This window comes from Furipterus horrens, unplaced genomic scaffold, assembly GCF_987537825.1.
Source record: "Furipterus horrens unplaced genomic scaffold, mFurHor1.1.pri manual_scaffold_17, whole genome shotgun sequence".
NCBI classification, from domain to species: Eukaryota; Metazoa; Chordata; class Mammalia; order Chiroptera; family Furipteridae; genus Furipterus; species Furipterus horrens.
In genome coordinates, this window is record NW_028327187.1 from 19,654,971 (window position 1) to 19,670,274 (window position 15,304).

The 15,304-nt window shown below is 38.8% G+C and overlaps 1 protein-coding gene across 1 annotated transcript; it reads right to left on the reverse strand.

Annotated features, from left to right (window-relative positions):
* Positions 1-3,059: 3,059 nt before the first annotated feature.
* Positions 3,060-4,525, reverse strand: LOC149990625 (melanoma-associated antigen 10-like). The gene has a single exon (XM_090264026.1). The coding sequence runs from the start codon at positions 4,523-4,525 to the stop codon at positions 3,515-3,517; it is 1,011 nt and encodes a 336-aa protein (XP_090120152.1). The 3' UTR covers positions 3,060-3,514.
* Positions 4,526-15,304: the final 10,779 nt, after the last annotated feature.

A 15,304-nucleotide genomic window follows, 5' to 3' on the forward strand; every position in this document is an offset into this window, starting at 1 on the left:
AAAATGCATTTGCCTAAGGTTTCATGTTCAAAGATTTTGATTTAAGTTCTATTAATCAGATTAAAATGGGAAACATGTATTTATCAGGAGAACTGTTTATTTAATTATGGTATATATATTCTTCAGAATTCTAGTGAGTAGTCTATTAAAGTGAGGTAGACCTATATGTGCTGTCATGGAAAGACCCCAGATCCATTTTACTAAGTGACAAAGGTAAGTGCCAGATGGATATGTATTTCATTACATGTAAAAAATACAATATATATTTCATGGCACATCTATGGAAATGCCTAAAGTCAGCTTTAAAATAGTACACATCAGATTGTTGCTTGTAGTTACCTCTGAGGATAACTCTGAATTGGTGGGGGGATAACTGGAAACAGGAAAATTGTGATTGATTTCTATTTTTAGAATTTTTTCAATAAGTATATATGCACATTTACTTTTGTAATTAAAATACTTAAATAAGCCTAAGAACAGAAATAAGTGTGGGGCATTAATTTGTTTAAGAAACTGTTCACTTATGCAACAGACAAATCCTGAAATTTAAATGGCTTAACACAACACATTTTTTGTTTTTTATGTGAATTCTGATTTTTGTTGGCAAGGACCTTCTGCTCTCAGGCAACTCGGGGATCGTGGCTGCTTCTACCTTGTAGCTCCACTATCTCAACATGGGGTCTCCATGTTTGCCGCTGAATGGCAAAGGAAGCATGGAAATGGCATACTGGCTCCTAACTACAAAGGGATGTTCCAGGAAGGAGAGAAAAGACAAGATGTGAATAAGCACTTGTAGTATCTCCCATAAGCTGTCATATAGTAGGTGCTCAATAAAAAGCAACTATTATAATTTGTTATGACAACAATCCTCTTCATTTCTTGGAGGAGTTTCTGAGGAAATAATTTTTTCTTTGAAATTCACCAAGTTTTTCAAGTACCTACTATGTAACAGGAGCTTTCAAATACAGGACCACATCTTGTTTTCAAAGGATCCTATAAATCTTAGCAGGGAGTCGTGCACTGCCCTTTGCAATAATCTCAGCAGCATGAGAAGTTTTTCCTTCCTTATGATACAAAGTTAAAATGTTAATTTGTGAGTCTCTGCTATACTCCACATGACTGAACATTCCCAAATTATCTGTATAGATGTCATCAGGCATACAGCAAAAAAGGATATTCCTGTGGGGCAGATATACACACAAGAGACAATGGAAGGATAGTTAACTATTTTTTTATTTTTAAATCCGAGCTAATATGTCCACCAGGGAACCATTGTTCGTCTCCTAGGACTCCAGGGCATTAGAAATACAGCCCCTATAGATGTTTGCTTACACGGTGATTTCCATCATCTGTTGATGTGATCAGTGGCCCATTTCAAATAATACATCTTATTAGAATCCTACTGCAAATACCTGGTTTCAAAAACCTTTATTAATTTCAGGGTCATGTGCCAAATGCCAGTAGATTATGTGCAAACCAGACTTTACTCATTTGAAAAACAACTTGAGAATCTATTGATGCCAGGAGGGATGCCCAGGCATATAAGCATCTTCTAAAGTGCACTTTTTATTGTGGCTCCAGAAAGAGGCTTCTGCAGGGAGTGGGAATGCTCAATGTTAGGAGTAAGGCAGGTAATTTTGGGCTGTTTCTTTGGGAGCAGGGCACAATCTTCAGAAGAGGAAGTGACAAGCTGGTTAGCAGGTCAGGTTCCAAAACTGGACAGGAGGACACATTGAGGAAGACCAGGGGAATGGTGTTGTAATGCAGGAAAGTATTGGGACTGGACAAAAAGGACAAGCACCTAGGCAGTCTACCCTCAAGGTGCCCTGGGGCTCAGGCAGGAGGACCCTGGGTAAATAAAACCTACAGATAATCCTCAAATGGTGTTTGCTTTTCCTTGTCACCTTTTTGAACAAAAAGTTTTTTGCTTTTCTATTACAATTGTCCCATTTCCCCCACAGCGCTCACCCCTGTCCTGCCCAGACCCCTCTCCCCAACAGTCAATCCCCACCCTCTTGTCCATGTCTATTGGTCCTTTATACTAATTCCTTGACTAGACCCTTCCCCTTCATTCTCACCTTCCTTCTTTAAACTTGCTTTTAGTACCTTGGCTGCAGGGCCCTTCTTTTTGTTGCCTGAAAAACATGGAATACTGAAAAGCTAAATGAACAAAGAAACAAAAGATCTGCCTCAGGCTGGGAGGAGTAGAAACACCAGGCCTAGATGAATTCAGGACTGGGATCTAGGCCTAGTCCCGGCACTCCATTAGGCACTGTGATCCTGGAGTTAATTGCCAAGTACTAAGAGTCTTTGGTTCTTCATCTGTAATGTTGGTTTGGTAAGCCATGTGTTGTAAGACTGCTGGAATGTATATAATGTAAGTGAAGCATATGGATAGTGCCTGACATTGATTGGATCTCTAATGAAAAGCAGTATTTTCTAATATGATTTTGACCCCAGCCTCTATCACTTCTCTGTGTGTGATATTTCAGAGAATATTTAGCACTCTAGGACATAAGATACCCAGTGACCCAAAAATGCAACTTTATACATAAAACTCAGTAAATGTGCCTTTAGTAGCTATATTATCTAATCTGGATATAAGAGTCTTTCCCAGCAGAATGCAACTGAAAGCTAGAATTTGAGTCAAGGACTAACTCCTTTCCTCGCTCCAGCTGCTCTTTATACAAATGACTATTTTGGTTCACTTCACCCCCACCCAAAATCTTGCCCTTGCTGAGAGCTAGCCAAATTACACTCAAGATAGCCTAAAATGTCCTTTAAATGGAGCAGGCTCTGGCTGTCCTAGGCCAGGGAAAAAGTGCCAGCCTCTGGGCACCACAAAATCCTTGCAGGCAAAGTGTATAGAGCCCTTGTGCACTGTGTTCAGTGGCATGGGACCAAGAGCACAGGATACTTTCCATATCTGCGTCAGGTGGGGATTTCTCTCTGGTTTATTCATGATCCCAAAGGAACTTCTAAGAGCAGTTTTGCATGCTCTTTTCAAACATATAAGACACCTATAATAATAAACGAGCCATTGAACTGAAGCTCTCATTTATTAAGATATAATTTTGCATACATTAATTAGCCAAGCAAAGCCAGGTAATACATCTGTAATTTTACAAAGCAGCAGACTAAATAGGCTACAAGAATCCTAGGATAACCTTGTACATTTTCCTCTTTCTTGATATCTATTTTATTGCTGAGCACTTTTACATTCCTAATTCCTATTCCAATTCCATATTATCCTGGTCTGGATCACAAAATGAAATGGAAGGTTCCCCAGCTTTTTAAAGAACAGCAAAATTCTTATCCTTAAACTTGTTAAACAGCACTAAATACATGACCAATGTCATTTGTGAACCTAAACTCTGAAGCTAATCTTTTAGGAGAAAGAATATTTGAAACATAGCAAAAAGAAATAAAAAGGCAAAATCTGCAATTCAACACTAGACTACTTAGAACCCCAATTCCCCTCTTGAAACACAGAGTGGAGAAACTTCCTCAGACTTCACTCATCACAGAAGCTGCTGGGCGTGACACTGGAACTTTCACTAGCCGCGGTAGTAGTGCCATCACCGGTGGCAGCTCTGGCCTCTGCTCTCTCTCTCTCATCTCTCAAAGCATCCTCATACCAGCGTGGGAAGGCGGCGGGGTCAGAATCAGTGACCCTGGTGAAGAACGTCAGGACTTTCATCTTGGTGGTTTCAGCATAGGCTCTTGGACCCCACAGGAACTCGTAGCATGGAGGATCACTGTTGGGCACCTGCTGGTACTTCAGGTATCCTTCCTGAACTAAATCTTGGGTAATGAGCTTCCTGGGTTCCCCATAGATGAAATCCTTCCTCCCAGCATACACCCCAATCATATTCAGCACTTCCCAGACTCTCTCCTCTGAGACAAGGTTACCCTCCATGAAGATTATGCCCAAGATTAATACCAGGAGGCCAGTCTTGGGCATGCCCTCGTCACCACTCATGCCATCATAGGTGAGGTCTAGGATTTTGTCGAGCACATAGATCTGGCTGTTGGGTTCAACTTCCTTCACTTCAATGCCAAAGACGAGCGCCATGCACTCACGGACTTTACTGAAGATCACAGGGAAGTGACCCTTGTACTCTCTGACAACACACTCCAGCATTTCTGCCATTGTGGTGGGCTCCTTTGTTACATACTTCATACTCAGGTATTGCACCAATTCAGCCAACACCTTTTGTAGCCCTTCAGTGAACAAGGACTCACGATTTGGTGGAGCCTGTGAGGTGCCCGGACCCTCTTCTTGGGTGCTGGAGCCCTCATTTGATTTGCTCGATGGAATGGCTGCAGTGGCCATGGGGGAGGAGCAGGATGTTCCAGCAGCAGGCACCATCTCTGGGGTGTCCTGGATCTTAGGACAAAGAGAGGAGGCAGCGGCTTCCTCCTTGTTTACAGAAGCCTGTGCAGCCACCAGGCCTGGAGCCTCTCTTTGGGCCTGAGGGCTTTGATTTTGATGGCGGCGCTGCCTCTTCTTTTTGGGAGGCATAATGACTTGTATTGAGCAGCAGCAGGAATGTGAGCAGGAAGTGGGTGATGGGGCCAATGGCCTGAGGGAGAGATGAAGCGTATGAGACACAACCTTGTCAGCCCTGCCTGGGACCTCTGAGAACTGTGAGAAAGGGCAGGTTTCTGTGGGGCCTTCTCTATCCTCTCAGCCCTACTTAAAGGACCCTATACTCTTCCCTCCGATCCTCACAGATTAGACCATTTAGACAAAGGCCCACAACTTCCTGGGGCCCCCAGTTTGTAAATGGAAAGAGAAAGAGGTTCAGCTGACATTTCCTGAGGTCCCCAGGGCTGACGGAGGAATCAGGGTTAATTTCTGTGAAGCTTCTGCTGGCTTTTATGGTATACCCACCCTCCTTCCCAAGGAATTCATATTTACTTCTGATAGGGCCTGTACCCTCTGCCTTCTGCAGACCCAAGAATGTGGCCCTCAGGCAAGACTCCTATCACCCGTAAACCACACAGAAGGAAGTACACAGCATTGCGGTAGGCACCTCTACCTAACTGCCAAGGGCCTCGGGGAACTGTCTCTGAGCTTCTTTTCTGTATGATAGGAGGGCCCCTCAGCCCTGCATAAGGATCCTCTTTAATATTTCGCAAAGGCTACGACCCCTCCCTCTAAGGACTTGAGTACTCACGTCTCAGAGAAAGCCTCACGTCCCTCAGACGGCCAAGATGGCGGTCCCTCAGCCTCCCAGGATAAAGATCCCTTAGGCTGCCAACATGGAAGCCCCTCACACTCCCAAGATGGCAGTCCGAGTAACAATTAGCAGCAAAAACAACAAGCGCAGAGTGGGGACTGGGGCACCTTCTCTTACAGATAAGAACTCCCTTTAGTCCTTTCTCAGAGTCCTTACCTTAAGGCTTAGCAGCTCCACGTACTCCCTCCGTCTGCAGATCTGGATCCAGCCTGAAGCTTCTCCTCTCTCAGCCTCCTGAGGCCAGAAGTTCATATACGTCACTTCCGTCCCTTCCAGGAATCCTGCCTGGGGCCTGTAGTAATGAGAGCAGGGGCAGAGCCTCGGACTGACGCCCCTTCTATCTATGGTAGGAGGTTACATCACTCCTCCCTCTGGAGCTCCTCCTTGAAGTCTGCAGGGCCTGAAACTCCTCCCTCTGCTGACCTGAGTCCAGCCCCCTTAGAGGAAGCCTTGCCGCCCACAGATTCCCAAGGTGAAAGTCAGGCTACACCACATCTGGGTGATCTTGCTTTGCATTTCCCAGGGCTCCTAGGTGCAGAGGAGGTGGGATTCCGCTCTACGTGGGATGGGGAAATCCTTCAGTCCTTGCCTGGACTTCTACTACTTAGTTCTCCCCTCTAACCTCTGTCAACCTGAGGCCTCAACCCCTCTCATCAAAACCTTCACCTTACAAAGACCACCAACATAGAGCAGAGTCAAGGCCTCAGCCTGACTGGTCTGCATGCAGTCTACCAGACAGACAGCAAAGACAAGGTAGGTTTCTGTGTGGCTCCCTCTGTGTTCCAGGTTGGGGGTTACCCTCTCCTCCCAAAGGTATTCATAGTTTCTCCTGACAGGGCTTGCACCTTCTTCCTTAAACCCTTATCTCCCTGAGATGCATATCACAAAAATGCAGAGTGTGAGTGATGGCTCCTGTTTCTGACAGTCCTGCCTGGGGCCTCCCAAGGCTGAAAGCAGGACTGTACTTCTATGGGGTCCCTCCATCTGGGGTAGGTGGCTAATTCAGCCCTCTATAAAAAAGGTCTCAATTTGATATTTGGCAGAGCCTGGAATTACTTCCTCTGCTGATCTGAGTCTTGCCCCATCATATCAAAGCCATCATCTCCCTGAAAATGTACTCTCCTGGTGGAAGTGAAGGTCTACCACATGTTGCCATCATGACTCAAGGTCTCCTATGCCTAACAGGTAGGGTAGGATGGGCCTGGGGAGAAGTCTCTTCTCTAGTGGGAGTTCCTAGTCCTCCCTTAGAATCATTACCTTGTCTTGATTCCTGGCACTGGGTTGTCCATCTGCCTCTGCAGACCAGAGTCCATTCACCTCAAACCAAGAGCTTGTCATCTGGGCACAGGCAGATAAGGCAGTAAATCTGTAAATTATTTGAGGACAATCGACCTATTTCCAATAATCTCAATCTATCAGAAAAATTTTATAGTTGCGTCCATAAAGATCTTGGACATTTTTGTGAAACTTCTTAGGTAATTTTTACATTTCCATGCTGTTGTGAATGGGGTATTTAAAAAATTCATAATGCATTTATTATCCTATACTTTGTCCATTTTCCTACAGACAAATAAGTGAAAGTTTACAATGTCAATGACAGAAAGGGCAGTGTCTTTTTATAAAATTTTATTTTATTTTTTCCAGCTTTATTGAACTATACTTGACAAAAAAAATAGGGTTTAAAGTGCACAATGTGATGTTAAATATGCATACACATTGTGAAATAATTATAAGTAGTAGCTAATTAGCATATCCATTAACTCACATGCTTACCATTTTTTGTATGCGGTGAGAACACATAAGGTTAACTCTGAGCAAATTTCAAGTACACAGTTGGGGTGGGGCTAAAAAACCCGGAATTATCTTCTGGAAGGCTGGCCCCTTGTAGTACAGGCTTCCTTCCCTAGGTGAGTGTTCTAGGAGCCCCTCTGTATCAGTGTATTATTAGCTGGCGTTACTGTGATAGCCTGTGTTTGGCTTCAGTTAATTTTTTTGAAAACTTTCATTGCATTTGCCCATTTCATGATAGGTGATTTATGAGCACACCTGCCCACACTGCACTGAGTGTTCAGCAGTTTTTGACCCCCAAACAGCACGACCCCTGTGTTCCAACCTCCCTATTAACCAAGTCTCACCCTGCCTGAGAGACCTTTTTATAGGGACCTTTTTTTTTGTTTCCCTGGATGAAAAAAGTTCTCAAAGGGAAATGTTTGGACAATTTGGAACAGGTAAAACAAAAAAAGGCAGAAACACCAAAAGGCATAAAAACTGATGAGTTCAAAAACTGTTTTGAGCAGTGGAAAAAATCTTTTTAGTTGTATTGCATCAAATGGAGAGTACTTTGAAGGTGACTGAAGTTTAAATATGTAAGAATAAATACACAATTTTTTAATAAATAAATTTCTTTTTGCCCCCCCTCGTATATAATAGAGTATGATTAACTATAGTCACCATGCTGTACATTAGATCCCCAGAATTTATTCATTCCCCCATTACTGAACCGTTTTACCCTTTGCCCACCATCTCCTTATTTTTTCCACACCTCAGCTCTTGGTAATCGCCATCCCACTTTGCTTTTATGAGTTAGACAATTTTAGATTTTGCATATATGAGATCATGCAGTATTTGTCCCTTTCTGTCTGATTTATTTCACAGAATAATGGCTTCCAGGCTCATCAGTGTTGTCACAAATAGTATTCCTTCTTTCTTTTTAAAAACTAATATATTCTCTCTTGCTCTCTCTCTCCCCACCACCCCAGGGTGGGGCAAACTTAGGTTTACAGTTGTTCATAAGGAAAATAATTAATAAATAACAATAGAAGAGTAAACTCTGTGTTTCACATACAACTGTGAACCTACTTTTGCTCCACCCTGTGTGTGTATGTATGTGTGTGTATATACTTGTATATAAATATTTTCTTTTGATTCATCCATCAACTGCCACTGAAGTGATTTTTATATCTTGGCTATTGTAAATAATGCTTCAATGAACATGGGAGTGCAAGATAACTCTTTCAGATAGTAATTTTATTTCCTTTGGCTATATACCCAGAGGTGGAAATGCTGAATCATATGGTAGCTGTGTTTTTAATTTTTTGAGAAACCTACATACCGTCTTGCACATTGGCTGTACCAATTTACATTCTTGTCAACATTTATTATCTCTTGTCTTTTAAAAAATATTTTAATTTATTTATTTTTAGAGAAAGGGGAAGGGAAGGAAAAAGAGATGGAGAGAGACATTGATCTTTTGCCTCTCGCATGCCCCCAACTGGGGACCTGGCTCACAACCCAGGCATGTTCCCTGACTAGAGATTGAACCTCTGACCTTTTGGTTTGCAGGATGACACCCAACCCACTGAGCCACATCAGTCAGGGCTGTTATCTGTTGTCTTTTTAATAATGGCCATTCTCACATGAACAAAGTGATATCTCATTATGGTTTTGATTTTCGTTTCTCTCATTGGTGATGCTGAGCCCCTTTTCATATACTTGTTGGTATATATGCCTATATGTCTTTTTAGAAATATCTATTCTGGTCCTTAGCTCATTTCTTATTCATGTGATTTATTTATTTATTTTTGCTATTGAGTTGTCTGAGTTCCTTATACATTTGGAATATTAACTGCAAATCATATATATATATATATATATATGAATTGTAAATATTTTTCTCATTCCATAAGTTGTCTTTTTCACTCTATGGATTGTTTCTTTTGCTATGCAGAAGCTTTTTAGTTCGATGCAACCCCACTTTCTATTTTTGCTTTAGTTGCCTGTGCTTTTTTATTTTATTTTGTTTTATTTAAAAAAAAAGATTTTATTTACTTATTTTTAGAGAGAGGGGAAGAGAGGCAGAAAGAGAGGAGGGAAGCATCAATGTGTGGTTGCCTCTCCCACACCCCCAACTCGGGACCTGGCCTGCAACCCATGCATGTGCCCTGACAGGGAATCAAACCAGCACCCCTTTGGTTCACTCAGTCCCCTGAGCCAAACCAGCCAGGGCTGCCTGTGCTTTTAAAATTATTTATTTATTTATTTATTTATTTATTTTTAGAGAGAGGAGAAGGGAGGGAGAAATAAAGGGAGAGAAACATTGATCAGTTGCCTCTCGTACACTCCTCAACCAGGGACCAAAACCACAACCTAGATAATGTGCCCTGAATGGGAATTGAACTGGCAACTTTTCACTTTGTGAGATGACACCCAACCAACTGAGCCACACTGGTCAGGGCAGTTGCCTGTGCTTTTGATGTCATATTTAAAAAATCATTGCCAAGACCAAGGTCTGTGTTTTCTTTTAGTAGTTTTAAAGTTCTAGGTCTTACATTTAAGTCTTTAATCTGTTTGAATTTGATTTTTTATATTGTGTGAGATACAGGTCTAATTTCAGTCTTCTGCATGTGGATATCTGGTTTTTTCATTCCCAACCATTTATTGAAGAGATTACGTTTTCCCTGTTGTGTGCCTTTGCCACTCTTGTTCAAGATCAGTCGACTGTAGACGTATGGACTTAGTTCTGAGTTCTTTATTCTGTTTCATTGGTCCATGTATCTGTTTTTATGCCAGTACCACACTGTTTGATTACCATAGCTTTCTAATATATTTTGAAATCATGAAGGATGGTACCTCCACCGTTTTTCACCTTGCTCAACTTTGCATTGTCTATTGAAGGTCTTTTTTGATTCTATGTGAACTTTAGGACTGTTTTTATTTCTATTTCTGTAGTGAATTGGAATTTTGATTGCAGGTACCTATAGATTACTCTGGGTAGTAGGGACATTTTAACAACATTAATTCTTCCCATCTATGCACACAGAAGTCTTTCCATTTATCTGTGTGTTTTAAAATTTCCTTCTTTGATGCTTTATAGTTTTTAGTATACAAGTCTTTCACATCTTTGGTTACATTTACTCTTAAGCATTTTATTCATTTTGTTGCTATTGTATAATGGGATTGTTTTCTTAATTTCTTTTTTGATCATTCATTGTGTATAGAAATACCACTGGCTTTTGTATGTTGATTTCGTATCCTGTAACTTTACTGAATTTACCTATTATTTCTAACAGGTTTTTCTGTTGAGTGTCTAGGGGTTTCTATATATGTGAATATGTCATTTCATCTCAAAGAACTCCCTTTAACATTTCTCGTAAGGCCTAGTATGATGAGGCCTAGTGATGATGAACTCCCTCAACTTTTGTTTGTCTGAGAAAGTCTTTATTGTGCCTTTATTTCTGAAGGACAGGTTTGCTAGGTATAGTATTCATGTTCATGTATTTTGTTATTATTCTTTTAATGCCTATAGAATATGTAGTGATGATCCCTATTTCATTGTGATATTGGTAATTCTGTCTTCTTTATTCTTGGTTAGTCTGACTAGAAGTTTATTAATTTATTGATCATTCCAAAGAACCAACTTTGGGTTGTTTTCTTGTTTTCAATTTCATTGATTTTTACTCTAATTATTTTTTCTTAAAATTTTGTTAATTTGTACTTTCATTTTCACTTAGGCCAAAAAATATTTTTAACCTCTTTGGATATTTTTTAACCCATGAATTATTTAGAAGTATGTTATATAATTTCCAAATATTTGGGGGATACTCTACTCTTTTGTTATTTATTTTCAGTGTAATTTCTTTGTGGTTTGTGAACATAGTTTGTATGATTTCTGTTCTCTTAAATTTGTTAAGGTGTGTTTAATGGCTGTGAATTTGTTCTATTTTGATAAATGTTTCATGTCACCTCAGAATAATATGCATTCTGTTATTGGATGGAGTGTTTTATAAATGTCAAGTAGGTCAAGTTGATCAATAGTGCTATTCAGGTCACCTGTATCTCTACTGGTTTTTTTCCCATTTCATCTATCAATTACTGACAGAGTGGTACTGAAGTCTCCAATACCACTATAATAATGTATTTCTCTATTTCTTTTTTTATCTCTATGAGATTTTGCTTTACATATTCTGACATTTTGTTTTTTCTTTTTTATTGTTCTTCTATTATAGTTGTCCCAATTTTCCCCTGTTGCTCTCCCCTGCCCCACCCACTCCCCGCTCCTACAGTCAGTCCCCACCCTGTTGTCCTTGTCCATGGGTCATTCATACTTGTTTTTTGACTAGGCCCTTCCCCTTATTTCCCCCCTTATCCCCCTCCTCCTGCCTCTGGTCACTGTCAGGCTCATAAGCCTCTATATGATCTCCAAATCTGTGATCTTGTTCCTGTTCTGGTTGTTTGCTTAGGTTTTTTTTGTTTGTTTGGGGTGTTTTTTTTTTTTTTTTTTTTTTTAGATTCAGTTGTTGATAGTTGTGAATTTATTGTTATTTTAACGAACATAGTTTTGATCTTTTTCTTATATGTCCCTTTAAAATTTCATACAATAATCTTTCTTATATTAAGTCCTTTTAACATTTCATACAAAATGGATTCGCAATGATGAACTTCTTTAGTTTTACCTTGTCAAGGAAGGACTTTATCTGCCCTTCCATTCTAAATGATAGCTTTGCTGGATAGAATAATCTAGGTTGTAGGTCCTTGATTTTCATCACTTTGAATACTTCTTGCCAGTTCCTCCTATCCTGCAAATTTTCTTTTTAGAAATCAGCTGACAGTCTTTTGGGAACTCCTTTGTAGGTAACTATCTGCTTTTCTCCCAGTTGCACTTGTTTCTCTTACATTCTTGCCAATACATTATAAGAACGATTTTATTTATTTTCGAGAGAGGTGAAGGGAGGGACAAAGGGAGGGAGAGAAACATTGATTGGTTGCCTCTTGCGCTCCCACAACCCAGCCATGTGCCCTGACCAGGAATAGAACCAGTGACCTTTTGGTTTGTAGACACCACCCAACCCACTGAGCCATGCCAGGCAGAGCCTTGCCAATATATTTTAATCTTTGACAATATTACTGGATACATGAAAAATTAGGTCTTTAATTTGTGTTTTACAACTATTTATAAAGATTGTTTTAAATACGTACTGGACAGTTTAATTTTTGTTTTGAATTCCTTTTTGTTTGCGCACCTATTTTCTATTAGGCTGTTTCTTTATGGACCTGTAGTTCTTAATATAACAATGGTATGTGACATTTTTAGAGCACCTAACTATGTTCCAGGAATATTTTAAGCACTTTATATTTATTATTTTATTTATTCTTCATAGAACCCAAAGGGGAAAATAATACATTATCTCTATTTATCTGATAACAAAACTGAAGTATGGTAAGGTGAAGAAACTTACCCAAGGTCATATAGTAAGTAGCTGCATAGGAATTTGAACCCTGGGAGTTTGTAGCCACAGCTTACTTTCCTAATTGGAATTACATTGAAGTTATAGATTAATTTGGTAAGAATTAATATCTTTTTAAAATTCAATAAACATGTAGACTTATTTTAAATCACTTTGGTACATATGATTTTGTAGTTTTCAATGAACTAAAATAGAAATTTCTAAATACAACAGTGTCTATGCTACAAATATCTTAAGGTAAAATAAGATTTTATAGAACTACATCTATCTGCATGAACAAATCTGATAAAAAGTCTGAACAGGTTTCTGTACACCTTCTGGATTAAAAAACCCACATTATTAATGGCTCTGGATACAAAATTGCTGAAGGAAGGACAAGGGAAAGGCTATAAGTTCTGGTGTAAGAGCTCTTCTTGAAAAATTCTAATTTTATATTGTATGCTATTGTTGTTAGAGCAGTAAGAATTGACATCTTTATTAAGTCTTCCTGTGGCTTTCCATTTATTTAAAATTTTAAAGTAGCTTTCAATTAAAAATTTCTAATTCTGTATATAATGGTCTTGCACATCTTTAATTGGATTTTTCTAGGTAGCTGGTAGTTTGTTGCTAATATAAATACTTTAAATATTTAATTGCAATTTCTAACTCTTTGTTGCTAATGTATAGAAATGAAATTGATTTTTGTATATGGATATCAGTTTCAGGAGTGTAGCTGAACCTGCCCATTAGTTCCAAAAGATGTGTCTCTGTGTTCTCTTGGTTTTATTTGTCTGTGATTAATATGTTCTATTTTCCTCCTTTCCAGACTTAACATATTTTTGTTTCTTTTTCTTGTCTCACAGTGCTAGGAACTCTAGTACAGTGTGAATAGGTAGGATACTAGTCCATTCCTTAACAGCTAGGCTCATATAGATTCACAGTGAACATAAGCATATTAAAAGTATGAAGTCTGCAGTTAATAAATCTACCAGTTATGTAGCATTACTATGTACTATTCTAAATGTTTTATATATGTTAGCTCATTAAATCTGCCTAAAATTCTGTGAGGCAGGAACTAGTGTCATCTATTCTATAGTTGAGGGACCTAAGGCACAGGGAAAATACGTTACTTCTTTCATGTCACATGGCCCATAAAGGACAAAGTCCACATGGTGTACTACAATGCCAAACTGAATTAAAAATTTTCTAATGTATCTACTTTAAATAGTAGATGGAATGGTAATGTCACTTGTCTATAATAAAATGACAGTATAGATTACATTTATTTTGAGGTTATGAGATATATAAACCATTTTAAATCATACCTATATGAAAACACGAAAAGAGGTCCCCCTACATTAGTTAATTTTTCCACCTTCCTTTGCCTATTTAATCACATGCAGACAATGTAGGATGGGTTCTTCAATAAGATGATCAATTAAATACTAAGTGGCCATCTAAAGTAGAGCAATGATCAGAGAATAGTGAATAGACTGCTTGGTTGTGTGTAATAGTAAATACATAGTGTAATTTTCTTGAAAGAGATTGTAATCAGGACTTTTACATACATAGTCTGGTTAGTTTAAGAGGAATCACACTGGTGTTTTAAAAATTGATGTGAGGTCACTGGGAGATCTTTTTGTTCATGTATAATTGTACTTGGATAGTATGTCTAAAGTACAGAGGAGCATTTGCCTATCCAGAGCCTATCAGAAGTGAAATGCCAGTCCATTTTGCATTTTGGTACCTCTGTAATGGAATGATATGTTGACAACTAACAATGTGAACTGGTTCGTAGGATCTCTGAGCCATATGTTGCACTTATTTATGACTTACAAGTGACAAGTTTTGTTCTGATTACATTTCTTCTGTAAACACAAATAAGATTTTTACATAGGTGGCATTTGCTATCGTGGTGAAGTGTAGCACTTTCCAAACTAATTCAATGCTAATTATGAGAGATGGCAATGGGTGGTCTATGAAACAGGAATTCCATAATCAAATTAATTTAGCCTCTCTACCCTATCCCACAACTCAATTATACTTCTGCTCTATGTAAAAGTATTCTGGATATCGATTCTTAGAGTTGTCCTATATCAGACCAATTTCAGATATCCCTCTCCTCTTTTTTCATCAAACAAATTACAATAAATACACCTTTAAAAAAGATGGGTGTTCTTTATATTTTAAGATATTTTTGACCTAGCAAAAAGGACAAATATAAGCCAGCAGTAACAATACTGTGTGTTAAGTGATAGACTAATGTAGATAATGATATAAATATATAATAGAAAAGGGAAACCTAACTCTTCTGGGAAATATGGGAAAACTTCATAGAGGTGATGGCTTTTTGGCTTGAGAATAAAAAGATGAATAGGAGTTTACTAGGCAGGCAAGGGTCCTTAAGCACAGATTATTTTTTAAGTCAAAGCTATGGTTGCTTTCAACTCTTAGTGTTCAGCATTAAATCATCCTTCTACTACTAACTTTTTTCTTGGCTTATTTCACTGTACTTTCTACCGATGGTAAATAAATAAATTCCCCTATATCCAGAACTTCTACATAAAATATATTGCTCTCAAGACATCCAGGAATCACAGACAACTGTCTCCCAACATTTGTCATCTGAACTGTAGACTCATATACATCAACTAAGTACTGGACATTTTCACCTGGGTGTTCTAAAAGAAACCTCAAATTAAACATGTTGAATTATACCCCCCCAACTATTTGCATAATCTATTCTGGTAATGTTCACTTCTTACTCAATGATGGAATACGAACCTAAGAATCACATATGGAACCTTATAGAAACAAAGAGGGAATACCCTAATT